Source organism: Girardinichthys multiradiatus, chromosome 11 (assembly GCF_021462225.1).
Source record: "Girardinichthys multiradiatus isolate DD_20200921_A chromosome 11, DD_fGirMul_XY1, whole genome shotgun sequence".
Lineage (NCBI taxonomy): Eukaryota > Metazoa > Chordata > Actinopteri > Cyprinodontiformes > Goodeidae > Girardinichthys > Girardinichthys multiradiatus.
Window position 1 is genome coordinate 34,347,241 of NC_061804.1, and position 26,313 is coordinate 34,373,553.

At 42.7% G+C, this 26,313-nt stretch overlaps 3 protein-coding genes across 3 annotated transcripts; 1 reads left to right on the plus strand and 2 right to left on the minus strand.

Moving 5' to 3' along the window:
- Window positions 1-266: 266 nt before the first annotated feature.
- Window positions 267-5,058, minus strand: tm4sf21a (transmembrane 4 L six family member 21a). Its single transcript, XM_047379911.1, has 5 exons — window positions 4,787-5,058; window positions 4,512-4,577; window positions 2,089-2,222; window positions 1,772-2,001; window positions 267-905 (listed from the first exon to the last, which is right to left on the minus strand). The coding sequence occupies exons 1-4, from the start codon at window positions 4,961-4,963 to the stop codon at window positions 1,800-1,802; spliced, it is 579 nt and encodes a 192-aa protein (XP_047235867.1). The 5' UTR covers window positions 4,964-5,058; the 3' UTR covers window positions 267-905; window positions 1,772-1,799.
- An 8,917-nt stretch (window positions 5,059-13,975) lies between these two features.
- Window positions 13,976-16,688, minus strand: LOC124876631 (transmembrane 4 L6 family member 1-like). Its single transcript, XM_047379562.1, has 5 exons — window positions 15,803-16,688; window positions 15,389-15,454; window positions 14,740-14,876; window positions 14,478-14,664; window positions 13,976-14,387 (listed from the first exon to the last, which is right to left on the minus strand). Exons 1-5 carry the CDS (start codon window positions 15,977-15,979, stop codon window positions 14,382-14,384), a joined length of 573 nt encoding a protein of 190 aa, XP_047235518.1. The 5' UTR covers window positions 15,980-16,688; the 3' UTR covers window positions 13,976-14,381.
- Window positions 16,689-18,012: 1,324 nt separating this feature from the next.
- LOC124876491 (mannose-P-dolichol utilization defect 1 protein-like) lies at window positions 18,013-24,501 on the plus strand. The gene is made up of 7 exons (XM_047379323.1): window positions 18,013-18,169; window positions 18,357-18,422; window positions 20,674-20,806; window positions 22,090-22,175; window positions 23,062-23,177; window positions 23,263-23,373; window positions 23,476-24,501. Exons 1-7 carry the CDS (start codon window positions 18,079-18,081, stop codon window positions 23,596-23,598), a joined length of 726 nt encoding a protein of 241 aa, XP_047235279.1. The 5' UTR covers window positions 18,013-18,078; the 3' UTR covers window positions 23,599-24,501.
- The last annotated feature ends 1,812 nt before the right edge of the window (window positions 24,502-26,313 follow it).

Genomic DNA, 26,313 nt, shown 5'->3' on the forward strand with positions numbered 1-26,313 from the left:
TTTTATCGTGCCATTTTTGTTCTTTTATTCTACTGGTATTTACAGTTTTTTCATGTGTTGCTTTTTGTTATAAAGAGGAACTCACTAACAATATATCAGCTGCTTCATTGTGTGACCTTTAAGCCTAATTCCATGTGTTTATTCAGTGTTTTTATTTGCTAATTAACATACATTATATTGCAAACATGTTTACTTTCAATACATATTTGTAAGTCAATTTTAGATAGTGTTGGAGTGATGCATTAAATATATGAATAAAGAGGACCTTAGATTTTTGCTGTATTTTATTTTTTTCTTTAAGGCTATCACTTTAACATTGAAATACAGTAAATCAGAGTTTACAGTTTTTAAATTGACAAAATTAAATAGCAAAAATATAGCTGCTGTGTGTTTAAAGCTGCCAAAAGATAAATTATGATTTAATTTCTTTCATGAGAAGTGATATAAAGATTTTGGCTTGTTTGTAAAAATAGAAATAACTAGGCCAAATGATTCTCCTGGTTCACTGAGCAGGCTTCTGTCACTCAATTTACACAATAGCTGCTTAAAATCAGCTTCTTCACAACAGAAAACGGCTATTGTACAGTCAAACGTTTAAGTGTTACAACCTCAGGCTCTGAAGATTTGTTAACTAATTTAAAATACTGCCTAAAATAAAATTATGGACCTGTACAGGGGCATAAAATGAGCCTCTTCTAAACACTACACTAGTAAACAGCATTTTCTCAACAAAATATACCTCAGAAAGATTAAACTCCATGTAAGACCATGGGTAATAATGTAAAAAGCATAAAATGGGCAAATCTGAGAAATGAACCCGTTCAAAGCAATATTCTCTGCAGCCTCACGTGGTGCCCAGTGATTAAACGAGACAGCAGGGGGCGCCAGTCAGAAACTCACCGCTTCTGTGAAAAACAAACAGAAAAAGAAAAAGCAAAGCATGAACATTTCACTCATTTATTTTCTACTTAAAAACAGAGTGGTCCCAAAGTTAACTGGATCCTTATTAAGAAATTAGATTAGGAGTCCACATGCAGATATGACCACCACAGCACCACCTGGTTTAACAGTCAGCACATTGTGCCTTTACAATCATTTTAAGTTACCTAATTTGCAGACAGACAATGCATGAAATGCAACACCAGCTCAACACAACCATCAGAAATGATTAAACTATAAAATTGATTAAATCATAACTCTATGAACAAATCTGTCAAAAGTTTTACTTTGTATGTTTACACATATGGCAGTTTTTTAAAATATTAATTTAATTTAAATGTTATTTGAACTACTTAATTTTCAAAGGTTACCTTATTTTTGGATAAACTTGACCACAAACAGCAACATATCAAGTTCTGAGATATGTTAGCATTTCATCAAAAATCTAAAATTGGTTTCAGTTATTCTATTTAAAAAAAGAAGTTTAAATATTTTCTAGATTCATTGCACTCACGCTGAAATGCTGCAGGTGTTAATTTCTGTGAATTTTGATTATTATGGCTTTCAGATAATTAAAATTTAAAATTCAGTTTAGCAAAAAATGTGAATATTACATAAATAATCAAACCATCAAAAAAGGTTTAAAATATTTTTATTGCAGAAATGTTGGCCTTTTTGAATTGGTTTACCTAAAGTTACCAGTTACCTTTTGGATGATACTCTGTTCAATGGATATACGATTGTATAAGAATTCAAAGGGGGCTCTGAGTGGTAGCTTCGTTTGCTCATGCTTTATGCCGGCTCTTCTTCAAGAACATGCTGATTTAGATACCTGCTCATTTTAAAGAAAGGACTCATGTTCAGATCATGTCTTTGTCCTTCTTGTTGCAGGTCCCACACAGGCAGCCAACGAGCCCGTTGATCATCTGAGTCGCACAGAGAATCAGCTGCAGGCCGCTGGTCACCAGTAGGGTGCTGAAGAGTCCAATGTTAAACTGGACGATGTTCTCAGGCTCTTGGCATCGCCACCATATGGAGCTGTCGCCCAGGTAACTGGGGTTACTGTAAAAAAACAAAAGCTTTTATGTATGACCAAAGCTAAAGATGCCAAACAAACGTCATCATCATAGAGTTACTTCTGTGTTTCACCTGTCCTGGAAAGGCCTCGTCCAAATGAGTAAGTATTTACAGAGGGGTCCATTGTGCAAGCCATGCACAGCCACAATAAAGCTGTACAGGGCACCGACCACGCCCACTGCAGCAAACGCAATAGATAAGAACATCTGCAGAGATCAGAAGAGTGGGTCAGGAGCATGTCTGTTGCAGTTTAATACACAGCAATAAACTGTATGCAAAAGTAAGGAAAAGGTCCTGAGTTATCTATTTACAACAGAACGGCGTGTGTTTGGTCTCCAGTGTTTGTTGTTTTCTACTCTGCATGTTATCTTACATCAGACTTACATTAGATTGCAAAGCTATTTATACCACATAAACCTTTTCACGTTTCCTACTAGGTCTTTGTTTAATGGAAGAACAGAAAGTATCAGATGGAAACGGATTCACGGTTTTCAATGTCTTGTGTTTTGTAGAACCACCTTTCTCCAGCTGTGAGGTTTGTTCTGCCAGCTTTGCAGATCCAGATACTGTCAATTGATCCATTCAGCTTGGATTAGATAGTTAGTATCTGAAAACAACAATTGTCTGGTCTTGCAACGATTCCTGAATGATATACAGTAGTACTGGACCTTAACTCTAAGATCCATTCTAATACATGAATATGCTTTAAACTATATAATTTCGTTTAAGCTCTGGCTGTATGTTTTGGGTCTATAGCCTGCTGGAAGGGGGGCCTTCGATCTAGTCTCAAGTCTTCAACGGCCTCTAACAGATCTTCCTTCAGGATCATTTGGTATTTAGCGACATCCATTTCCCAATCAACTCTGACCAGCTTCCATATTCCAGCTGAAAAAAAGCATCCTCACAGCATGATTCTGCCACCACCATGTGTTACAGTAGGCAATGGTCTGGTCAGGATAATGCGCAGTGTTAGACACACTGTTTTGCATGTAGGACAAAAAGTTCTTGGTTTTATCTGACCAGAGCAGCTAGGTTCACAGGTTTTCTGTGCCCCCTACATAACTCGTGTCAAGCTGCAAACCGTACTTCATTTGGCTTTCTCTCAACAATGGTTTTCTTCTTGCAACTCCAACATTAAGGTAAAATCTCCTACATAAGCTGTAGTTCTTTGCAGCTCCTCTAGTGTTACTATAACCCTTGTGCCTGCTTCTTTAAAAAAAATGCTCTCTCAATATTAATTTTATTTTACACTGAAAATAAGTTATCACTAGGCTAACTTTATTCACTAATTAGATGACTTCAGGTTGGAGGGGAGTTTCTGCCTCAAGTGGAGGAGCTTAAGTATCTCTGGGTCTTGTTCACGAGTGAGGGAAGAATGGAGCGGGAGATCGACAGATGGATCGGTGCGGCTGCCACAGTAATGTGGTCGCTGTGCCGGTCCGTTGTGGTGAAGAGAGAGCTGAGCCGAAAAGCAAAGCTCTCAATTTACGGTCGGTCTACGTTCCTACCCTCACCTATGGCCATGAACTTTGGGTCTTGACCGAAAGAACGAGATCCCGGATACAAGCGGCTGAAATGAGCTTCCTCCGTAGAGTGGCCGGGCACTCCCTTAGAGATAGGGTGAGGAGCTGGCCATCCGAGAGGGGCTCGGAGTAGAGCCGCTGCTCCTCCACATCGAGAGGAGCCAGTTGAGGTGGCTCAGGCATCTATACCGGATGCCTCCTGGACGCCTTCCTCGGGAGGTGTTCCAGGCACGTCCCACCGGGAGGAGGCCTAGGGGACGGCCCAGGACACGCTGGAGGGACTATGTCTCTCGGCTGGCCTGGGAACGCCTTGGGCCCCCCCTGGGGGAGCTGGAGGAGGTGTCTGGAGAGAGGGACGTCTGGGCGTCTCTGCTGAGTCTGCTGCCCCCGCGACCCGGTCCCGGATAAGCGGAAGATGACGAGTACGAGTGCGAGTAGATGACTTCTAAAGACAATTGATTGGACTAAATGTTATTTTGCAGTACCAGAATAAAGGGGGCCGTAAACAAATGTTCGCCACAGATTTCAGATTTTTGTTTGTAAAGGAAATTTGACAAGCTTGTTTTATTTTTCATTCCACTTTACAAATATGTACTGCTTTGTGTTGCACTATAATATAAAATTCAAGTAAGGTGAATTAAAAGTTTGTGACTATAATGTGACACGTGTAACACGTGCTCCAGGGGTATAAATACTATAGTTGTATTTAATAAAATTACTTTTAGAGAAAAGTATTTACCAATAACTACAACAACTACTGTATGTTTAAGGTCAATTCACTATCTTACTAAGTTTCATACAATACGTGTGGTATACTTGTTATTCTTTGTTGGGATGTTTATTTCCGGTGACGTGTTTAACATTTAATTACCTCCTTAGTGCAATTACAAAGCGTTTGTAGGTAGCCCGCACTTTTGCAGTGGTTCACATTGTTAACTTCTAACTGTTTTCACCGTTCCCTGTTTGACTCACCCCGCAGCGATTTCCACAGCAGCCCTGCTTTCCAGTCAGGTGAATGTGAAGTGCAGGGAGCAGCACCTGTATGCGGGGGTTTCGTAAACATAATCAGATCCAGTCTTAATTATGAAGTTAGATTCAGAACTTACAACTTGTTTACTGAAAATATAGCAGTTGTCAACATGTACACAGGAGACAAGCAGTGAGATTTATGATGTATTATTCACCTCAAAAGAGGGCATAAAATACAAAATAGAACTGATAAAATTAAGCTTAATGAAGAAACTTACCATTATCCCTCCTCCAATGACTCCCCCCATGTACTTCACCTCCTCTGTAATATGTCCATCTTTGGCATACTTAATGTCTCCATCGGGAAAGAACAGCACAATGTTACAGATGATAGATATGAGCGCCAGCGGGTACAGAGTCACTGCGATGCAGAGGGAACACTTTCCAGTACACATATCGAATATTTCAGCTCAGGCAACTCCTGTTCTTTGACACTGGAAAGTTCAGGTAAGGGTAGACTGTTTTGCTGCTTTGTAAAGGGAAGTCCTCTGTAAAAATGGTTGGACTGTGGGAGTTGACATGCTGATAAGATAAGAAAGTCAAACAGAGTCTGGGATAGGCTGCAGAAGTGACTGTGAGTCACTCTGCTGTCATGGAAATGCACAGAGTGTGTTTTGTGTGTTGGCTTATTAGAGCTAATGTGGACATTAAGCTTTTTTTATGGTTCAGGATGTGAATGCATTGAACTCATCTCAACACAAAACCAAGTTCCACTTTCTTGGGTGGTCACACCCTAAAGTAGTTGCTTTGTTAAATAACAGGGTTTTTCTTTGTATTTTGCCGTAACAAATGAGGCTGATTGATTGTATTTTGTGTGACATACAGAACATTCCTTACATATTCTCTTGCTGACAGTGTTTTTGTAATGTTTACTCTGTCACAGTAGGAGCATTGAGCTGCTGAACTTTGCACATGTAGCGGCAGGTGCTGGAGAAAAACAGAAAATCTTTCTGGCTTTGGTGAAAGCCTGGAAAATATCCAGACTATAGTTGGTCAAACACTTACTCAGCATGATACATGGTTCTCTTTGTTCCTCTGGTGATCAACTGATGAAATGATCATTGTCTCTAATCAGTACAGGAAGTGAGCGATTGAGAAATGAGTTTTGCTTCTCCTGACATGTTTGGTCTCTGAGCAACATTCGGGCAAGGCAGCGTCAATCATTGCAATAACATTTACAACCGTCAAAAGTTTCCGGAAAAATTGGAATCGCCTGCAGCAGTTAGCAACAAAATGTTCTAGGGTGGCCATAACAAAGCCTTGATCTTGTTGTAGAAAACTTGTATTTTCCAAAGAAAGAGAACAATGATAACCATTTAACCTGCTTTATTAATTTAGCCTTATAAGGGAGACAGATCTTTCAGCATCCGACGTGTTACTGAACAGAGCCGAGATCAAATCTGATGAGACAAGTGCTGACCCCTCCTTATATCAGTCTGGTCCTGACACCCTCCCTCTAGGAGAAACAGAGTTGAGAAATCAACCTAACTTTCTCGCAGACATCTCGGCTCCTCTGCGACTAATTGTTTGTTGGACCAGCAGGGGTTCCAGGGACAGGAACAGAGACAAAACACCTTTTGTGTTCAGACACATTTCCCCTTCAGCTTGTAAATGCCTTTGGAAGACCACCCAGAGGGGGCAGAAAGGAAGGTGAAAGCTATTGTCATTTCAAACTTGGTCATCACCTCAGAAGCACAAAAGTAATTAAAATTTTTACATTACAATCTCAAGCGCATCGGAAATTTGAGCAGAGCAAAAAAGGTGTGTCCAAACAAGGCAACCTTTAGACCTGACTCACCTCTAGCAGTTCTGTGAGGAGGAATGGGCCAGAATTAAGACAAACTATTGTGAAAAGTATGTGGGGTCAAACAAAAGATGTTTGACCCAAGCTATACAGTGTGAAAGGTAAGTAATAAAAATTCTTTAAAAATATCTCATTATCCTGACATTTACCAAATAGAAATAATTTCATAATCTTATCTGATCTTAAACAGGATAGTTTGATTTATTGACTTTGAGCAACATTATTTTTTCCTTTTTTACACTGTATGTAAATATGAGGTTTCAACTGTACAAAAGGAAAAAGGCTAAGCAAGGGTAGAGGTAAGCAATAACCCGAATAAATACAAAATACATTTTATCAAATAAGCTATGCAAACCAACCTGGTCCTATATACAAAATATAATTGCCCCAGCCTTGTTAAATTACAGATTAACTGTTTAAACTCATTTTTTTCACTTCCACACCTAAGTCTGATTACTGCCAGACCTGTAGAAACAAAGAATCATTTAAACAGAACCTGTCTGGCAACATGAAGTAGGCTAAAAGATCTCAAAAATCATACATAATGCCTCGATCTAAGAAACTCAAGAACAGATGAGTAACAGTCATTGACATCTTTCATTCGGAAAAGATTACAAAGTCATTGTAAGGCTTTGGGATTCCAGTGAACCACGATGAGTCATCAGCCTTTAGTAGTGAACCTTCACTAGTGGCTAATGATTAGTGGCCTACCAAAATTACCCGTGGAGTATATCAGTAACTAACCTGTTAAGCCCTAAAAGGTTTTAGAGGAATTTCCGCCTGAAATCATACCTGAAATAAATCAAGTAGAGCTTCACAGTTATAAGTATAAAGGTATGACATATCCGGACTGGACGTTTTTCTCTGGATACACAGTGGACTCCTGGCAGAAGTGGAGGATTGTGTGTTTGTCGATAATGTCAGTCGAGGATGTGGAAGATGTGTATATAACTGGATGTTTGATATCAGGTTCTATTTCGTATAGGCGCAGCCCTTTAAGGCTGTCACTAGTGGGTTTATCCCTTCGCGCGCAGCGCAGAACTGAAAACTTTAGTCCACGCCCACCTGCTGTGTGGGCCCCACCCCGGTGCGTATAAATTACTGTGAGACCGGACAACGGCTCCCATTTTTTCTTCAGCGAACAGCTTAACAGCACTATTACAAGAAGAACCATGGCTAGCGTTGGCATTATCCGCCTCTGCCCGGCTTGTAACACCGGCTACATCATGTCCTACGACCTGCATGCCATCTGCGAGGGCTGCTTCGGTCCGGATCATGCAAGCCTGGCCTTGACCCCGCAGTCCACCTGCCCTTCCTGCAGGCGTCTGCCTCAGGAGGAGAAGCAGCGGCATCTAACCATTTCTCCCCGCTAGAAGGGGAATTCCCCATAGCGGACCAATGCTCCCTCCAGGAGGCATTGGGCATTTTTGGTGTTGGGTGGGAATCGGACGATTCCTCCCCAGAGACAGCGACTGATATCTCCACTCCGGACGGAGGATGCGGAGGCAGATACTAAAGCAGTCCAGGCTCAGGGCCTCCCGATGTCGGCGACCACCCCCTTTCCGGCGATGGGCGCACTTGTTAGCGCGCTGCCGGACATCATCGCCAAAGTAGCTGAGGCTAAAGGTGTCCCTGTTCCCGCGCCTCTAGCCCAGCTGCCGACGGATGACCTGGCGGGAAAATTCGCCCCAGCTCATTCGACTCACCGAGATCCGGTTTGGCCCCGTTTTCCGGCGGTAACGACTTACCTGTCGGGAGCGGCGGCCGAGCCGCTACAGCTGAAGGCACCGGTCTCCACCTTCACACCCATCACGAGGGTGGAGGCACTGACGGATCAGGGGTTTCCCCCAGTTCCCGCTCTAGAGCCCAGTCTGTCGGCGGTTTTTGGGGTTAGGTCGGCCCGGCGCGTCGGACGACGGCCTGTGCCCCCCTCCTCCAGCGATCAGATCACGGCCAGGCTGACTGATCGCTCTCACCAGTGTGCCGCTCAGGTCGCTGCAGCGACCAACAACACCGCCTTCCTGGCCTACGCCATCTCCAAGAAGGCTCGGGAGATGGAGCTGCCTCCAGAGGATGTGGAGGAATTCTGCAATCTCGCAGACACCATCCTGAACCTCTGTGCGGCGTCGGCTGTGTGCTCCTCCCGCATCGCTGCCTGGCAGACTTTGCTGCAGCGACAGATGTGGCTTCGGCTCTCTTCCTCCATCCCTGAGGATTTTAAGAAGGAGTTACTGGAGGGACCGATCAGTCCGGACGGACTGTTCGGTTCTCATTTCCAGTCCTTGCTGAGCCAGATGCAAACCTCTCAAGAGGAACTTGAGCGGGTCAGGAGACATGGCTTCCGGTCGTCCCACACCACCGGCCGCTGGCGGGACCGCCGTGATCAGCGTCAGCAGCAGAGACGCTCCATGCCGCTGCCGCAGCTCCCCGAGTTCCTCCGCCTACTGCTCCGTCTACTCGGCCGGAGGTCGGCAGTTGGCGTGCGCCTGGTCCAACCCTCCACAGGAGCCACGGCGGAGATTTAAAAAATGACTGGTGGGGGGGGGGATGTGTGTAAAATTGTTTGTTTTGAAATAAAACATACATTTCTAAGAGCAATTTTCCGTTTTATTCCAGCTCAGCCAGATCGTACGATCTCGCTGTGTTTCCCCCACACACATCCTCCACTCCTAATGAGACGGACCCTTTTAAACAGCCGTTTAAGAGGCTCCACAATCTCACAGTTTCAAAGCATGACTCCACGAGAGCATACTATGCTGTTCCGGTAGAGCTCCGCTCGCTGCCTTCCCCGTCCTGTCCTCCCCAGCTGTCAGTGGGTGAGATCACAGAGGATGCACAACAGCAGCTCCCCACAAGCGGCGCACCAGTGATGCCCCCGCTCAACACCAAGCTGCAAGCCTGGGTGAATATCCCCCTGGTGAGGCTGGTTTACAGCCCTTTCGATCCGAGCCCCCCATGGGTACCTCCGATCAGAATTCGAGTCGGGTAACGGCGGAAGGGGCTCTAGCCTGGCTCGTATTCATGAGCACCACGGCACCGCAGATAAATGCGCGCCCGCTCTTAGAGCATCACTCAGAGTGGCGACGCGTATGTTCCCTGGACAGGTGGATGGACAGACTGATCAGCAGAGGTTACACGCTGCAGTTCCTGTCTCCGCCCCCACCGTTCAGAGGGATTTTGGAGACGGTCCTGTCCTCCCCGGAGCAGAGCTCCGTTCTCATGTCAGAACTGCAGGAACTCCTGATAAAAAACGTCATTTCCAGGGTTCCTCGCGGAGAGGAAAACACGGGGTTTTATTCCCGGTATTTTCTGGTTCCCAAGAAAACAGGAGGTATGAGACCGATTCTCGATCTGTCTCTGGTCAACAAAGCGATCATGGAGAGACGTTTCCACATGCTGACAGTCAGACAGGTGATGGAAAACGTTCACCAGAACGACTGGTTCACCTCCATAGATCTGAAGGATGCTTATTTTCACATCCCCATCATCCCGAAACACCGCAAATATCTGCATTTCGCTTATCAGGGGATCTCATATCAATACAACCGCCTGCCGTTCGGTTACTCTCTCGCCCCACGCATGTTCTCCAAATGTGTGGAGACGGCGTTGCAGCCGCTGCGCTCGGCAGGGATGAGAATCCTCTTTTATCTGGACAACCTGCTTTTGCTGGCTCGGTCCAGAGAGTAGGCAGCGGTACAGACACAGAAGCTGGCCGCACATCTGACAGTCCTGGGGTTTTCAATAAACTGGAAGAACAGTTCTGTTTTCCCATCCCGGATGATCGTTTATCTGGGGGTGGAGTTAAACTCAGCCACAATGAGAGCCCGGCTCTCTCAGCCGAGAACAGACGCGCTGTCAGCGCTTCTCCTCCGTGTCAAACCTCACAGCTTAGTGACATCTCTGTCACTGATTACTGGGAATGATGTCAGCGGCTCAGGTGGTTGTTCCGCTGGGTCTGCTTCATATGAGACGTCTTCAGAGATGGTTCATCCGCCTGCGCATAGATCCTGTGCATCAGAAGAGGCGGATGATCTCAGTCCCTCCTTCAGTGGGACCCGACCTGGCCCACTGGGGAAATCCCCGCATCCTGTCAGAGGGAGTTCCCCTCAGCAGACCAGCGTCACACGTCCCTGTCGGGATGGGGAGGAACGTGTCAGTCTCAGGCGGTGGGAGCACAGTGGCCAGACCACATGTCTCTCCACATAAACGTGCTGGAGCTTCTCACAGTGTGGAAGGTGACACAGCATTTTGCTCCTCTGCTGCAGGATCAGCATGTTCTGATCCACACAGACAACAGAGTGGCAGCAGCCTACAGCCAGGGAGGTGTTCTGTCGGCTCAGCTGCTAAACATTTCCAGGCGGCTGCTGTGCTGGACGCGCATGAACCTGCTCTCCATCAGAGCAGTGTACATCCCCGGCGTCCTGAACAGAGGAGCGGACATCATGTCCAGAGGTGGTCCTCGTCCCGGGGACTGGAGTCTCCACCCCGAGCTGATTGATCAGATCTGGAGCAGATTTGGGAAAGCAGCAGTGGATCTTTTCGCCACACAGGAGAACGCACAATGTCAGCTGTGGTTCTCACTGAGCCCACGGGAGGATCCACCGTTAGGAGTGGACGCCTTTGCTCACAGCCCGTGGTTGAAAACGCTCCTTTACGCTTTTCCTCCAGTTCCGAGAGGAACAACTCTCAGTGATTCTCGTAGCCCCCGAGCGCAAAGGCGCGCCATGGTTTCCGAACCTGCAGCAGCTGGTGTCAGGTCGCCCGTGGCAGCTGCCGTGGAGAGAGGATGCACTCCTCCAGGCAGGAGGGGCGATCAGGAGCATCCCAGAGTTAGGTCAATGTCTCTGGGTCTGGCCGCTGAACGGGAGCACTTAGAAAGGCTGGGTCTCCCGCACGATGTGGTGCGCACGATTCAGGGCGCACGAGCCGCCTCTACCGCAGCTTCATACACATCAAAGTGGGCAGCTTTTCAGCGTTGGTGCGCAGAAAAAGGCGTGGAGCCTTTTTTCATGTCCATTAGGCTGCGTGCTGTCATTCCTCCAGCAGCTGATGAACAGATATTTAGCTTTCAGCATCATTAAAACGTATGCTGCAGCTATTTCTTCCTGTCATGAGGGTTTTGGTGACAGAACGGTCTTTAACCACCCGCTGATGAAGCGTTTTCTGCGGGGTGTACGTAGACACAGACCCGTGTCACGCCCTCTAGTCCCTCAGTGGGATTTAGCGCTCGTCCTGCGCGCACTGGTTAAAGCCCCATTTGAGCCCTTAGATCAGGCTCCACTAAAATTTCTGTCTTTTAAAACAGCCCTGCTGTTAGCTCTGACATCTGCAAAGAGAGTGAGCGATTTATCTGCTCTCTCTGTCGCTCCTTCATGTCTCAGAATACGAGCCGACGGCAGCTCAGCTGTGCTGCGTCCTAACCCTGCTTTTACACCTAAAAGCATCACGAGTTCGTTCAGATCGAGACTGATAACTCTGGATGGTTTTTATCCTCCTCCTCATAACTCTGAAGAGGAGGCCACCTCTCATCTCCTCTGTCCCGTGCGCGCGCTTTCATGTTACGTAGCGCGCACGGCTGCACTGCGCCGCTCCCAGCGTCTGTTCGTGCATTACAGAGAAAACTCTGCAGGACGTCCTCTATCTGTCCAGCGCCTCTCACATTGGCTGTGTGAGGCTATTTCACATGCTTATATTTCCTCTGGATTGGATCATCCAGAGAATCTCAGAGCTCATTCAATCAGGGGGATTTCCTCCTCCACAGCTCTGCATGGAGGAATGACAGTGGAAGACATCTGCACAGCAGCCTCATGGTCATCTCCATGCTCATTTATTCGTTTCTACCTGCGAGATGTGTCAGGTTTCTCCATGACTCATTCTGTTCTCAGGGTTCTGACAGAATGACTGTTATTTCGTCACCCTTCCTGCATGCAGACGCAGGGTGTCGTAATATTATTATCAGCCACTAATCGTGACTTATGATGTTATTGTCACTGCGGCTGTATTTCATTAAGCCTCCGTGTGAACAGAGGTTGTTCTTCTGTTGTGTTGTCTGTGGTACACGAGGTTGTTATGCTGCATCATTACGCATGATCCAGCTGCTGATCTGTCTCCACGTTCCCTCATGGAGATTTTTGACCTGCTCTGCTCATCGTTACACTGTTACAGTTCGTAACCTTCGTTTTCCAATTACAGCAGCAGGTCTGTTATCTCAGCCTTTCCCTGACCAGATATTTTATCTGTTCATTGTGATGCGCACGACGCTTGGAGTGCGTAATTACGCATTCAGAAGGCTGATTTTTGGTGTCATTAGGCGAGCAGATGTTCAGTTGTGGTCTGGATGGACCCAGTGAGGCATAGACTACATCCTGCTTCGCCTTTAACCCACTAGCGATAGCCTTAAAGGGCGAAGCCTATACGAAATAGAACGTTGGTTACCTACTGTAACCCCAGATTCTATGAGTATAGGCGCAGCCCTTTAAGCTCTGGGCCTCACTGGTCCCGGAATGGCTGAAGAAAAAAAGCTTTTTGGGAGCCGTTGTCCGGTCTCACCGTAATTTATACGGACCGGGGTGGGGCCCACACAGCAAGTGGGCGTGGACTAAAGTTTTCAGTGCTGCGCTGCGGGTGAAGGGATAAACCCACTAGCGATAGCCTTAAAGGGCGAAGCCTATACGAAATAGAATCTGGGGTTACAGTAGGTAACCAACGATTTCTGCTTTTTGGAGTCAGCGGTTACCTGGCATATCAAGAAATTCGGAGAAGGTCAGCAGCTGTTCTGGCCATTGTAAGGCTGCCTGGCATGTGTGATGGGATCTTCAGAGCGATCAACACTCAGACTGAGATGTTACATGAGCTGAATCGCAGACTGGATGTGATCCTTACACAGGATCGCAGGCAGGTTGCGGTTCCTGGACTCAGAGGTGAAATGGGATAAATCTTGGAGAAAATTATTCACTTTGATCTGGCAGAAAGACCAGGAATTTGGCTGTTTGGATTCGCCTTTGAGAAGCACCAGCGAGACTCTCAAGGCTGACGGAAAATTAAGAGTCAGCCTAACCCAAATAATTATTGTTTTTCTGAATCTGGCTCCCCTGCACGGCCTTGATGGCTGGCTATCTTCAACTTCTCCTGGAAGTTAAGTAAACATGACGCTCTGCTCCCTCTGCCCCCTCCCTTCCCTGAGGACATCTGTGGACCTGCTCAGAACTTTGTGGCCGGTTGATGAACATTCCATCGTACCATCAAGGACAATGGCCTCTGTGACAGTGCTTCATGGACTTACTTGCACACACTCACTTGCACACACACACATGCTCAAGATAAACATATGCACCCCCTCACACCACCTTCACCGTTCCCAGCATGATGTTGTACTGGAATTCTAATTTCCCTTCGGGTATCAATAAAGTATCTTTGAATTGAATTGAATTGAATAAGTGGAACCACTATTGTAACTGCTACTGTCTGATTTATTTGTGATTAAACAAAAAAAAAAGATTAAAAACAAAAATCGGGTATCCCTCCGCTCAACCTTCAGGCGGAGGTCAAAAAAGAACCCAGAACAACAGTGAAGAAAGGACAGAATGAAGTTCGTTACAAGCCCTGTTGTGAGACCATGTTTTACTCTTGTTCATTGTTAATACAAACACACGTTTAACATTCCATTTTTGTAAACTTGTATCTGATATCTCTGGGCATTTGTTATAAGATTTCACCTAAAACTTTATTCACACTGATTCAAAGGAAAAGACAGCAACTTCAATAACAAGCACATCCAAAACATTAACATGAGGTGCACATTGTTATCAGTCCCTCTATTAGAAATCTCTAAAACCATATATTGTTTAGGAACAACCTTTTAAAATATTTTAAATCATAACATTTTAAGTGCATGGGTAGTTGCAATGCTTATCTCTTTACATTAATACACTGCAGAAGTATATATTTTAGCCAGACATTTATAAGATGGTCATCTCCACATGCTTCTTGGAGGCCTCCTGTCCACAGACTTATTCCTGTAAATAAATAAATAAATGACCCAATGAAAACATGGTTGAATGAGGAAGTGATCTTAGGATGTTTTGACTTTAGCCAGCTTTTATGACCTGTTTGTTGTTGCACGTTCCACAGATGCATCCGATGAGGCCATTGATAATCTGGCTGGCACAGAGCAGCCCCTGCAGAATGCTGGCCACCAGCAGGGTGATGAACAGACCCATGTTGAACTGGACCACGTTTTTTGGCTCTTTGCAGTGGGCCCACGTATCCGACTTTGTCGTGTAGATCAGGTTGCTGAGGGTAAAGGAAAATAGCTTAAAATGACCAAATCTCAGTTAAATTAATCACAAAAAAGTTTCAAATTCTTACCTTTCTTTAAAAGGGGTTTCCCATTGCCCCGATTTGTCTTTGCAGAGAGGCCCGTTAGAGAGGCCGAGCAGCGCCACGATGAAGCTGTAAGTGGCACCTGCCAGACCCACGGCGGCAAATACGATGGAAAAGAACATCTGTCAATAATAAATTAGACTTAGAGGTCAGAAATACTTAACTACAGTTTAAAACAAAACATGTTTAAATACGTTATTCGTGAGTTTATCTTCTTTTTCATTTTCCATCCCTTAAATAGTACAAAACATGAACTTATTCCTTATCGTTATCACAGACAAAAAGCTTTGACATATGTTTTCATCAAATTTTACTGTACAGTAAATGCATGCACAAAATGAGACTATTTGCATATATTTGACTGCTCTTCTTTTAAACTAATGTTAATGGGCACATTGCATGAGCGCAACATCTACAAAAGTGAAGAATTGTCACATGCTCTGGTAAACTGCGGTTTTGTTATCTATATCAAAACGACCTAGGTGTTGTGCAATGGTGATGCAGCACAACAAGGCATACTTCTTCAGCTCAGGAACAACTGGACTTAGTTTGCTTTGCTCCACATCATCCTTAACTTAGAAGCAAGATGTATTTGCTGCTCTGTTTCACCTGAAATGAAGTCTGAATGACTCACCCCAAAGCGATTTCCACAGCAGCCTTGTTCTCCAGTCAGGTGAATGTACAATGCTGGGATCAGCACCTGCGTTAGGACACATTGAGTGGTCAGTGGATTACATACAGTTTGCATGATTAGGGTTGTTCACAAGTCAGAGGTTTTCAACAACTCAAATTTTCTGCAGTCCCCACGCAGTTTTTAATACATTTGTTAATGACTGATGTGGGCTTGATGCCTACTAAAGGTTTTATCCATTTTTACTTTTTGCAAAGAAATGTATGGGAATCAGACGAAGCTAATCCATGACAAAGGTCTGCAAACTGTTTTTATTTATATAAAAAAGCTTTCTATTTAACACATTCAGTGAATCATATTTTAAAAAGTCTAGAACATCTTTCCATTTGGAGTCCCATTTAGGAACCGACTACTTACCAGGACACCCCCTCCGATGAATCCCCCCATGTACTTCACCTCCTCAGTGATTTGCCCTTCTTTGACATACTTGGTGGTCCATTCAGGGAAGAACAGCAAAATGTTGCAGATGATAGACAGAAGAACCAGGGGGTACAGTGTAATTGCAATGAAGAGGGAGCACTTCCCAGTGCACATGTTGTCAGCGTAAAAACTCACCAACTGCGGCAAAAACCTCCAGTCTTGTAAGTTTTAGCCCAGACAGTTCCTGTTTTCAGAGCTCCCACTCTGAGTATGACCAATACGAGCATGTCCTTCTTGCTGTCTGACTGTGAGGAAGAAGCGGAATAATTGACTAATTAATGACAGTCATATACAATTGCATTACTTATGTAACTTGTTTGCCTATTCTGCAGTTGTTTTATGAGACATTTTGTAAATACGTATTTGGAGCCTAGGATTGAGCCTTGTGGTATATCACAAGTCATTAAGGTTCTTCAGAATTATGGTAATGCTTTTTAGCAAGAATGTAAGCAGAAATGAAACAAAGAGATGAATTGTTACTTTCAACTAAATGAATCAGGTCAATTACTTTTTCTACAGTTTCCAACTGCAATTGAGCAATTATCTCAGTCTGCTGTTTGCAATACTCCACTGTATAGGTCAAAACATGTTTAAAAACTGTTTGGAAAGAATTGACTAATGCCTCAATGCTATCAAATGTTGTCTTGGACTAAACTGACAAACTGAAATAAAATCAAGACAAATGAAAGAAGAGGCAGCATTTTTTGTTTTCCCCTTTGCATTAAAATACATTTTAAGAGCAATTTAACAATAGAGTTTAACAATCATAAGGAATTTTTTTTTAATTGTTAGGTTGTTAGGTTTTTTTTTTTTTTTACAGGATTATGATTGCATGGTTTTGAGAAGTCAACTGGTCATAACCAACTCTTAATTGTTAATCATAGCGTGGTATTTGTATTTACCAGAAACTGTTGGAAAATCTTTCATTGATTATATATTTCTGTTGTAAAATGTCTCATTTGTAAATTCTCTACAGTAAACGTTTTGTTTCATGTGTGCTCATTTTGAAATTTGACAGCATGAAGTTTGGAAAGAAGTCCCTTTTTTTTAACTTCTCCATACTGACGTAAATCTTTTCATTTGTTTTATACTTAAATTAAAAGTAAGGTTTCAATACAGATAAATCTAGTATCCAAACAGTGTACAGCACTGTCAGTGAAGCAGGAAACAACATGATTCTGGTTTAGTGTATAAGGGATATCTGAAAACATGGTTCAGCAGGTGCAGCGCAGCAGTAGAGGCCTTAGTCCTTGATGCAGCTGTCCTGGGTTCAAGTCCTGACCCTGGAGGCCTGTGCTGCATGTCTTCGCCCTCTCTCCACCCCACTTCCTGCCTGCCTACTTTGAAAAAAATAACTGAAAAACTATCCACTACTGCCACAACAAAATCTTCAAAAAAGTGTTTCAGATATCTGCTGGCCAGTTAAAATGTTAGCTGAACTCAAGATACAGATGAATCATTCACAAATTAGTAAAGCAGAATAAATTTGCATGGGTCTAGTATAGTTTGAATACAAGTACTGCAATTTCATAATGGACCCATCTGTCCATGAAAAAAAGTGGGAAAAAACAACTGATGCTGCATTTTATTTCATTTTATTTTTATCTAAATCAACACTGAATCAAATATGTACTGATCCATGCCTGGGAGGATTTGACCCAATGCTGTATAGTTTCCTTTGGTTGTCTAACCTTCAGACAAGCAAAGAGTGGGTTGAAATAAACACCTGTAACCTGGTTAACTAAATAGTAATAATATTGAATAAAATGAGGGGTCCGTCCATTTTCTATATGGTCAATGTGCAAGAAGAAGGGTACACCCAGGACTGATATAACTAGTATTATAGTATTTAATCATACCATTTTACCATGTTTTATCCTGTGGAAGGAAATCAAGTCTGAGGCCATTATAAAGTTCAAAATGGCGGTTTGTGTTAACTGATGAGGCTCTTTCTAGTCTTTTCTCTGATCTCAAACTACTCACAGTCTGTCCCATAAACCAAGGGTTAGGGTCAAAGAAGTAACCCTGCAGATTTTAGAGTATCCTGCCATTAAAAATTCACAGGGAAGTTAAAAAAACAGTAATAAAGAGGAGGAACTCTTTTTCCTGAATTAAACCTCAGAGCTCATTTAGGGCGCCCCCTGTAAATATTTGGGAAGGTTTGGACCACTCCCCCCTGTTACAGCGGATCATTCCCGTCCAGCTGATCTACCATGGACACGTCCACCTTGAAGGACCTTCTTGTAGGCCGTTTGATGCCAGAGAAGTGCTATGAGGAGCTTTTTGTCCGCTTTAATTTACACGGTGAGGGTCTGTTTGAGGTGAAATTTCAAAGCAAAAAGGAGAATGTGCGGAACAAGGCGGCGGGAGGGGTGGACAATGTTTTGCTCTCTGTAATGCAAACGTATTGCAACTTTAATCAACCACAAATGGGGAAATAGCGTTCATACTCTGCCTTTTTTATTTGCAATGTTTTATAACTATTTTCCAGCTCCCTGCCTAAAGTTTGTGTTGAACAAAATTGTCGGGATTTGGATCATACTGGATGCGTTTCTGGGTAAGACTGTTTTATAACAGAAAAACACAAAAAATATAATTATGTTTTTAACATGTACAGAGGCTTGAACCCTTAATCTTTTTTACATTTGTCACATTACAAGCACAATCCTTAATGCCTATTTTTGGATTTAATGCAATAGACCAACATAAAGTAGTGTTTAATGCGGAAATCCAAAGAAAAAACTATATATATATATATATATATATATATATATATATATATATATATATACAGAGGTTGGACAATGAAACACCTGGTTTTAGACCACAATAATTTATTAGTATGGTGTAGGGCCTCCTTTTGCGGCCAATACAGCGTCAATTCATCTTGGGAATGACATATACAAGTCCTGCACAGTGGTCAGAGGGATTTTAAGCCATTCTTCTTGCAGGATAGTGGCCAGGTCACTACGTGATACTGGTGGAGGAAAACGTTTCCTGACTCGCTCCTCCAAAACACCCCAAAGTAGCTCAATAATATTTAGATCTGGTGACTGTGCAGGCCATGGGAGATGTTCAACTTCACTTTCATGTTCATCAAACCAATCTTTCACCAGTCTTGCTGTGTGTATTGGTGCATTGTCATCCTGATACACAGCACCGCCTTCAGGATACAATGTTTGAACCATTGGATGCACATGGTCCTCAAGAATGGTTCAGTAGTCCTTGGCAGTGATGCGCCCAGTGACCAAAGGCTTGGCTATAGCAGCCCAGCCGTGTATATTGACCCTGTGGAGCTCCTGATGGACAGTTCTGGTGGAAACAGGAGAGTTGAGGTGCACATTTAATTCTGCCGTGATTTGGGCAGTCGTGGTTTTATGTTTTTTGGATACAATCCGGGTTAGCACCCGAACATCCCTTTCAGACAGCTTCCTCTTGCATCCACAGTTAATCCTGTTGGATGTGGTTCGTCCTTCTTGGTGGTATGCTGACATTACCCTGGATACCGTGGCTCTTGATACATCACAAAGACTTGCTGTCTTGGTCACAGATGCGCCAGCAAGACGTGCACCAACAATTTGTCCTCTTTTGAACTCTGGTATGTCACCCATAATGTTGTGTGCATTTCAATATTTTGAGCAAAACTGCGCTCTTACCCTGCTAATTGAACCTTCACACTCTGCTCTTACTGGTGCAATGTGCAATCAATGAAGACTGGCTACCAGGCTGGTCCAATTTAGCCATGAAACCTCCCACACTAAAATGACAGGTGTTTCAGTTTCATTGTCCAACCCCTGTATATATATATGAAAGTGTGGCAATCATGTGTATTCTCCACCATTTACTCTCTGACATCCCTAAATAAATAGAATCTATCTACGTCCAGCTGTTCTGTGAAGACCTCAGAAGTTTGTAAGAGAAAATTAGTAAACAAACAGCATTATGAAGACCAAGGAACACAGCAGATATGTCAGGGATATAGTTGTGAAGAATGGTTAAAACAGTTGTGGGTTTTAAACAACATCTCAAACAGTCATGTTCAGTCCATGATCTAAAACGGAAAGAGTATGGCACAACTGCAGACCTACCCAGAAGTGGGCATCCGTCCTAACTATTAGGATCAGGAAAGGAAAGTATTTATCAGCTGCTATTATCACTGGAGGAGCTGCAGAGACCCTCAGCTCTGGCGGTAGAATCTGTCGACATGTGTTAGACGGATGTCCTGAACTAAATCCAATTGAGAATTTGTGGCAAAAACTTTCATGATCTCCATCCAATCCCACTGAACTTGATCTGATTTGTAAAGAACAATGGTTTTAGCTGTACTTGCACCCATGAATAATTAATTCATTGAAGTTTGTGCTTGTAAAGTGACGAAATGGGAATACGTTTGAGGGGAATGATTAGGCTGTCTGTGTTTCTAATGACCCTTTATCTAAATACTGACCAAAGCTTTTTGCTCTTTTACTCTTTGTTACTTCACAATGGGGAGTAATGATTTAATTAGAATAAAAGCCTGCGGACTCAGATACACAGTGACAGTCTATGTCGCAATCTTGACAACAAAAACATCAGGCCTGGTTGCTGAAGCAAAATCATTATCATGCTGTCTGAATACAGAAGCTGGGGTTCAGAGGAAGTTTCTATTTTATTATGCAATCAGGTTCTCTGATTAATTCAGCAGGTCTTAAACAAGACAGCCATACATCAGTACTTCAATAGTTAAAGATAAGATTTTATCATGAATAACGCCTGATCCCATTCCCTTCAAATTTTCTCTTTCCACATCTATCATCTGCCATGAGCAGCACAGATCCCTCAGCTGCTGAAGATACTGTGGAGAGGAAGTGCAGAGGGCCTCAGTCTGAGCTCCTTCCTGCTGCAGCTCTATGCATTATCATGTCCGGTTGTCTACGCTGCAGCCAACAACTTTCCATTTTTGTGAGTTACCAATAATTAATTTTATAAGCAAGTCAAAGATTAGTACTGAATTATTTTTTTTAGCTCTATTTTCTATTTGTTGACAGAAACATCCTGAGATGCTGTTGATCCCTTCAGTATACTTTCTTTCAGTTCTTAACCCACCAGCAGGACTGGTATCTACTCCTTTGTCTAAGGAGGAAGATAATGAGTACTGCCAGGGCTACAAAGTGATCTCCAGTGGGCCACTGGCATGAATGTCTGTGACCAAACCATTGGAAACAGACTTCATGAGGGTGGCCTGAGGGCCCAATGTCCTCAAGTGGGCCAGAGAACACCAGAATTGGCAGGTTCTGCACTGTTTCCCTGTTCTTTAGATGAGAACAGGTTCAACCTGAGCTCATGTGACAGACGTGAAAGGGTCTGGAGAAGCTGTGGTGAACAATATGCTGCCTGCAACATTGTTCAGCATGATCACACTTAAAGGGACGTATTGGGAATTGGTTCTGAATAAAAATGAAAAGGAAGAAAAGACAAGGTTGAAATGAGCGTCCTGTGTACGTCGCTGGGCTCCGCCTTAGAGATATGGTGAGGAACCATCATCCTGGCTAACAGTGGAGGGCTCAGTATAGAGTTGTTTTTTCAAAAGGAGCCAATGTCATTCAGGCATCTGATCAGGATGCTTTCGGGCACCTACCTTTTGAAGGTTTTCTGGGCATTACACACATTATTTGTCTGAAAAATTAGGTTTCATAACAGAAACACAACAGAAATGTCCCCAAGTCTCTATATATGTCTTTTCAGAAGGGTTTTATCTTTAGCCGCAACCAAATTACATGACTATTGATAACAATCGAAGGGGTTGAGCTGAAACATTAACTTAATTTTGTGATAGTTTAAATTAAATGGATTTATATTTTCTTTTGAAATTCCCTCCACTCTTAGGAGCTTGTTGTTGTTTCATCTGACTTCATCCAATCTCCCCATTTTGCTTCCTAGTTTGGTTTACTCTCTGCTAGGACCAACTCTCCCTTTATTTTTGAATTACTATTCACTTCTGTTCTGTTGGAAACAGCTGAAAGAATAAAATCCTCAGGGATGGAGAATTGTTTGCAAAGTCTCCAGGGTGGTTGTCCATTCACTGAATATACAGCTTATCAAGTCCACCCTCGCCATCTTTCAGGTTCAAAGACTCTGGCTCCATTAATGTCCAAACACTGCTGAGTACGTAGTCTTTTCTGGTTTATGTCTGACAGAGTATGTTCACCAGTTTATCTGTGTTTTCTGTTTGAACTTTCATCCAGTGCCTGGGCTGAGAGGCTCTTCACGTTGGCTCAGACAGCAACCATCGTCTTCCTTATCCTGCATTATCGTGGTGAAACACTCAAAGGTCTGATTCTAATTAGTATTCATCCTAAATCCAGAATTAAGGCAGATGGGAGGACATGCAGTATGTTGATCATAATTAAGTCAGCAATCCATAGCTCTTGAATTGCACACCTTACCATATCAGTATAACAGACCTTATTTAAGTGGCTAGGATAATTTATGTCTACATTGATCTACAACAGCTTTACCTTTTTTTGACACACCTTTTTCAGTTCCCCCTTTGACAAAATAGTGAAATAAATTCATACATCTCCATTAAAAACACAGCAGTATTTATTTAAGCCTTTTCATGAAGCCAACCTATTTCAGGCATCTCAAAACAATAGCTGGTATGACCAAATGTTTCTCAGGCAGTGGTGGTTTTTAAAATGGCCAATGTACCTTTGTGCCTGGTTGGACACCGCAAGGCAAGGGTTAAAAAAAGGCATCTGAAATCTTGCCCAACCTTGAGTTTTCTGTTGCTTCTTTGCATGCCTGGTCAATGCCTGTTGTTGTGCACTTTAGAAGGCAATACTGCTGCACATGGCCGATGGCTGATGAAACTGAAGTTGGTATGAGAACTTATGATTCAGCTGTAATATTGATGTTGGCAATATAGCTTGTAGCCAGGATACGACTGAGTCGGGGGTTGGCACAACTGCTCAAAAGCAATCAGTGCAATGATGCACAAGGTGCTGTCTGATGTTAAATTCCACTTCTGCATTAAATTAAATGGCTAACTTACAGATTCTAAGAACTCTGGGCAGCATTTAGTAAAATCTAAAATGCCCCCTTTCTACCACTGGAAATTGTAATTATTTGACTCATAGTCAGGCTTCCCTGCTGCGCCACCTTGTGGTGTCTTTTCAGAATAATCCTCAGTGTAACAAATATATTGTGTGTGTCAGGAAAGTTGCTGCTCTTGGGTTTTGGTGGTGTAATGCTCCTCCTGGGTTCATATGCGGCTGCAGTTGTCATTGAAGTGATGCACACTTCCAATGTAGCAGCTTTCCTTTTAAGCAAGGTAAATAAAAATCCAGCTTATTCTTTCTGTTGAGTTCTAGACTTTTCTATGCTGATATATCTGTGTGCTTACTATCTTTTTCTAGGCTGTTCAAATTGTAACAAACTACCACAATGGACACACAGGTCAGCTGTCCACCCTGTCTTTGTTACTGTCATGCGCGGGCTCTCTTGGTGCTGCCATTTTGTCTGTACAGGTATTCAGTGAGAAACAAAACCCAAACAGATTCAGTATGTTTTACACTTTTCTGACATGTTTGGCCTTTTTGACTCCAGCTCTGTGAAACTTTCTCTTGCAGGAGAACGGAGGATCTTTCACTACTTTGTTTCACATGCTGTCTCCATGTCTCAGCTTTGTCCTATTGGTTCAAGTCCTCTGCTACACACAGACTGCTGGCTCTGTGGCAAAGAAGATAGATTAGCTCTGTAGGAAAGCAAGTGTTTTCTGTGCAGTGATTCTGATGCAGATGTTATGTGAACTACACATGATTTTGAGTCATTATGCTCTACTGTGTGCAGGGAATTTCCTCTTTAATACATGTTGTGTTTCTTTGTAAATTAGAACTTTTATGTTGTTTTTAATACATTAAATCTTTGTAGTTTAGTTACAGCTGGTAACAGAATAAAACGTCCTGTGTCTCCCTCTAGTGGTTTCAGTAAGAACAACATTATCTCAGATTTTAGTCCTCGGTTCTTTCTTTTTATTGAAAAACAAGAAATCCAACGCCAGCTAGTCCTTAATGCCTCTAAGGCATCTTAGAATGTCCTCCATGTTTGAAGTGTTTTTTTTTTTAAGAGGGGACATATACCTGCCAATCATCTGCATAAAAATGAAATGAGATACTAGATTATATTATCGGGCTAAGGGGAGTAAATAAAAAGTAAAATAAAGAGGTCTATGAATTGAGCCCTGTCGCTGTCAACAGTTGTTCCCATGATGGTGTAGGCCATAATATTTCTGTGTCAAAATCCTTTTGTAATGTTTTTCTTTTTTGTAATATTTGGGGTTTTTATTAGCTGTAAGTCTTTAAACATTAAAATAAAAAATGAAATATATTACTGTGTAATTAATCTACATATACATTTCACTTTCTAAAATGAGTTATTGAAATAAATTAACATTTTGATTATATATAATTTGAGTTGCAGCATTAATGCTATGCAATATTTATGACATTCCCCTTAACTTCAGATGTACTTTGCTTGAAGCCGTGAAGTTCTTAAACATTTTACCAGCTATAAATCAGCCATCAATCATTTCTGGGACATTATCATTTGGAGAAGTTAAGCATAAATGTTGCTTTAATAAAGCTTATCAGAAATGGTTCTGGATTTATATCACTCATTTTCTTTCTGTTTGTAAATCACTGATTACCTCAGTTCTGGTTCTGGTCTGGTTTCATGCTTAAACAATGTGCAGACTGTAATAACACAGGTGTGTCAAATTACTGAACACATATTTGGCCTTGTGTCGAGTCACACTCTGGTAAACCTCAAATTATATAGAGTCTGAGTCAAAACTTTAAAAACATTTTGTTATTTCGAACAAAAGCTGATTGTTGATTATTTCTATTTTAGCAGAAAGCAAAAAAACTGATAAACACAATAGAAATCAATCCAAAAAAATCCTTTATTTGCACTTCAAGTCTATTGTCAAGAAAACAAAACAAAGGGGCTTTTATATGATCTTTCAGTTGTAACATTCTGTGTGTAATGTTCATTAACACTGCTGAGCTGTGAATAGCTGAAAGGCCTCAGCCTTCAATTCAATTCAATTCAATTCAAAAATACTTTATTAATCCCAAAGGGAAATTAAATGTTGTTGTAGCTCATATTATGAAGGTTTCCTCAAAGAGCCGTTGTAGATGCTGATGGCTGTGGGCAGGAAGGATCTCCTGTAGCGCTCCGTCTTACAGCAGAACTGAAGAAGCCTCTGACTGAAGACACTCTGTTGTTGTAGGACAGTCTCATGAAGAGGATGCTCAGGGTTCTCCGTAATGTTCTTCATTTTATGAAGAATCCGTCTTTCCACAATGATCTCCAGAGGTTCCAGAGGAGTCCCCAGAACAGAGCCAGCCTTTTTTATCAGCTTGTTGAGCTTTTTTAAGTCCCTGGCTCTGATGCTGCTTCCCCAGCAGATGATGGCAGAAGAGATCACACTTTCCACAACAGACTTATAGAAGATATGCAGCATCTTGCTGCAAACACCAAAGGACCTAAGCTTCCTCAAGAAGTACAGTCTGCTCTGTCCCTTCTTGTAGATGGCTTCACAGTTGCATCTCCACTTTAGTCTGTTGTCCAGGTGAACACCGAGGTATTTATACTCCTCCACCACCTCTACTTCTTCTCCCATGATAGAAATAGTTTTTGACTTATTCCTGTTTCTCTTAAAATCTCCTAAAAATGTCTTCTCAGGCATTTTTACATGAGACACAGCTTTCAAATAATGAAAAAGTTCCAGACTAAAAATTATTTTTGTTTGAATGCAGTACTGTCACCCCAGTGTTTCTGTAATGTTTCAAGATCCTAAAAATCCCTTAAAGGAGACATTTACCCCTTTTTTTTCACAACTTGGTACAATTTCCTGACGTATTGATAAATTGTTCAGAGCAGCAGCTTTTTAGTTTTTATGGAGGTGCATTTAGTCCCTCTTGATGGGTAAAAGAGTCCACCGCTTTTACTTCTCTCTGTGAGAATGTGCATTTTTAGAGTGTGATGATTGAGATCAAGCAGACATTCAGATAAGAATTAGGTGATTAGATGGTGGTAATCCAAACTGTATCTACAACATTAGAACTGAAACACCTTCATCTACGTGTCTACGTATAGCACCCTCCACATTTATTGGCACCCCAGATAAAGATGTGTAAAAAGCCTTAAATTAGCATGATCTCTCACTAAAAAATTTCTCACAGTTCTTGAGCAGTGAGATTTCTTTATTTCCCTTATCTCCCTGCTGACTCTGCATACTAGCAAAATAAATTTAGGGTCTTCTTCCCACCTCATTTATCACTGATCCAGCTGTTTCAAACCTTTTAAAGTTGACTCTAGATATGGGTACACTCAGGTAAGCAGCTGTTTTTCTGTAGCCTTTTTATAATTTATGAAGATTCAGCACAAATCGGTCTTACTTTAGT

Excerpts from the sequence above, each read along its gene's own strand:
- LOC124876491 (XM_047379323.1), top strand. The coding sequence starts at position 18,079 with ATGGACACGTCCACCTTGAAGGACCTTCTTGTAGGCCGTTTGATGCCA. Across the intron at positions 20,807-22,089 it reads GCCAACAACTTTCCATTTTT|TGCCTGGGCTGAGAGGCTCT; the intron begins GTGAGTTACCAA and ends ACTTTCATCCAG. Across the intron at positions 23,374-23,475 it reads CTGCCATTTTGTCTGTACAG|GAGAACGGAGGATCTTTCAC; the intron begins GTATTCAGTGAG and ends TTTCTCTTGCAG.
- tm4sf21a (XM_047379911.1), bottom strand. The coding sequence starts at position 4,963 with ATGTGTACTGGAAAGTGTTCCCTCTGCATCGCAGTGACTCTGTACCCG. Across the intron at positions 4,578-4,786 it reads TCATTGGAGGAGGGATAATG|GTGCTGCTCCCTGCACTTCA; the intron begins GTAAGTTTCTTC and ends CCCCGCATACAG. Across the intron at positions 2,002-2,088 it reads ACGAGGCCTTTCCAGGACAG|TAACCCCAGTTACCTGGGCG; the intron begins GTGAAACACAGA and ends GTTTTTTTACAG.
- LOC124876631 (XM_047379562.1), bottom strand. The coding sequence starts at position 15,979 with ATGTGCACTGGGAAGTGCTCCCTCTTCATTGCAATTACACTGTACCCC. Across the intron at positions 15,455-15,802 it reads TCATCGGAGGGGGTGTCCTG|GTGCTGATCCCAGCATTGTA; the intron begins GTAAGTAGTCGG and ends GTCCTAACGCAG. Across the intron at positions 14,665-14,739 it reads GAAACCCCTTTTAAAGAAAG|CAACCTGATCTACACGACAA; the intron begins GTAAGAATTTGA and ends CTTTACCCTCAG.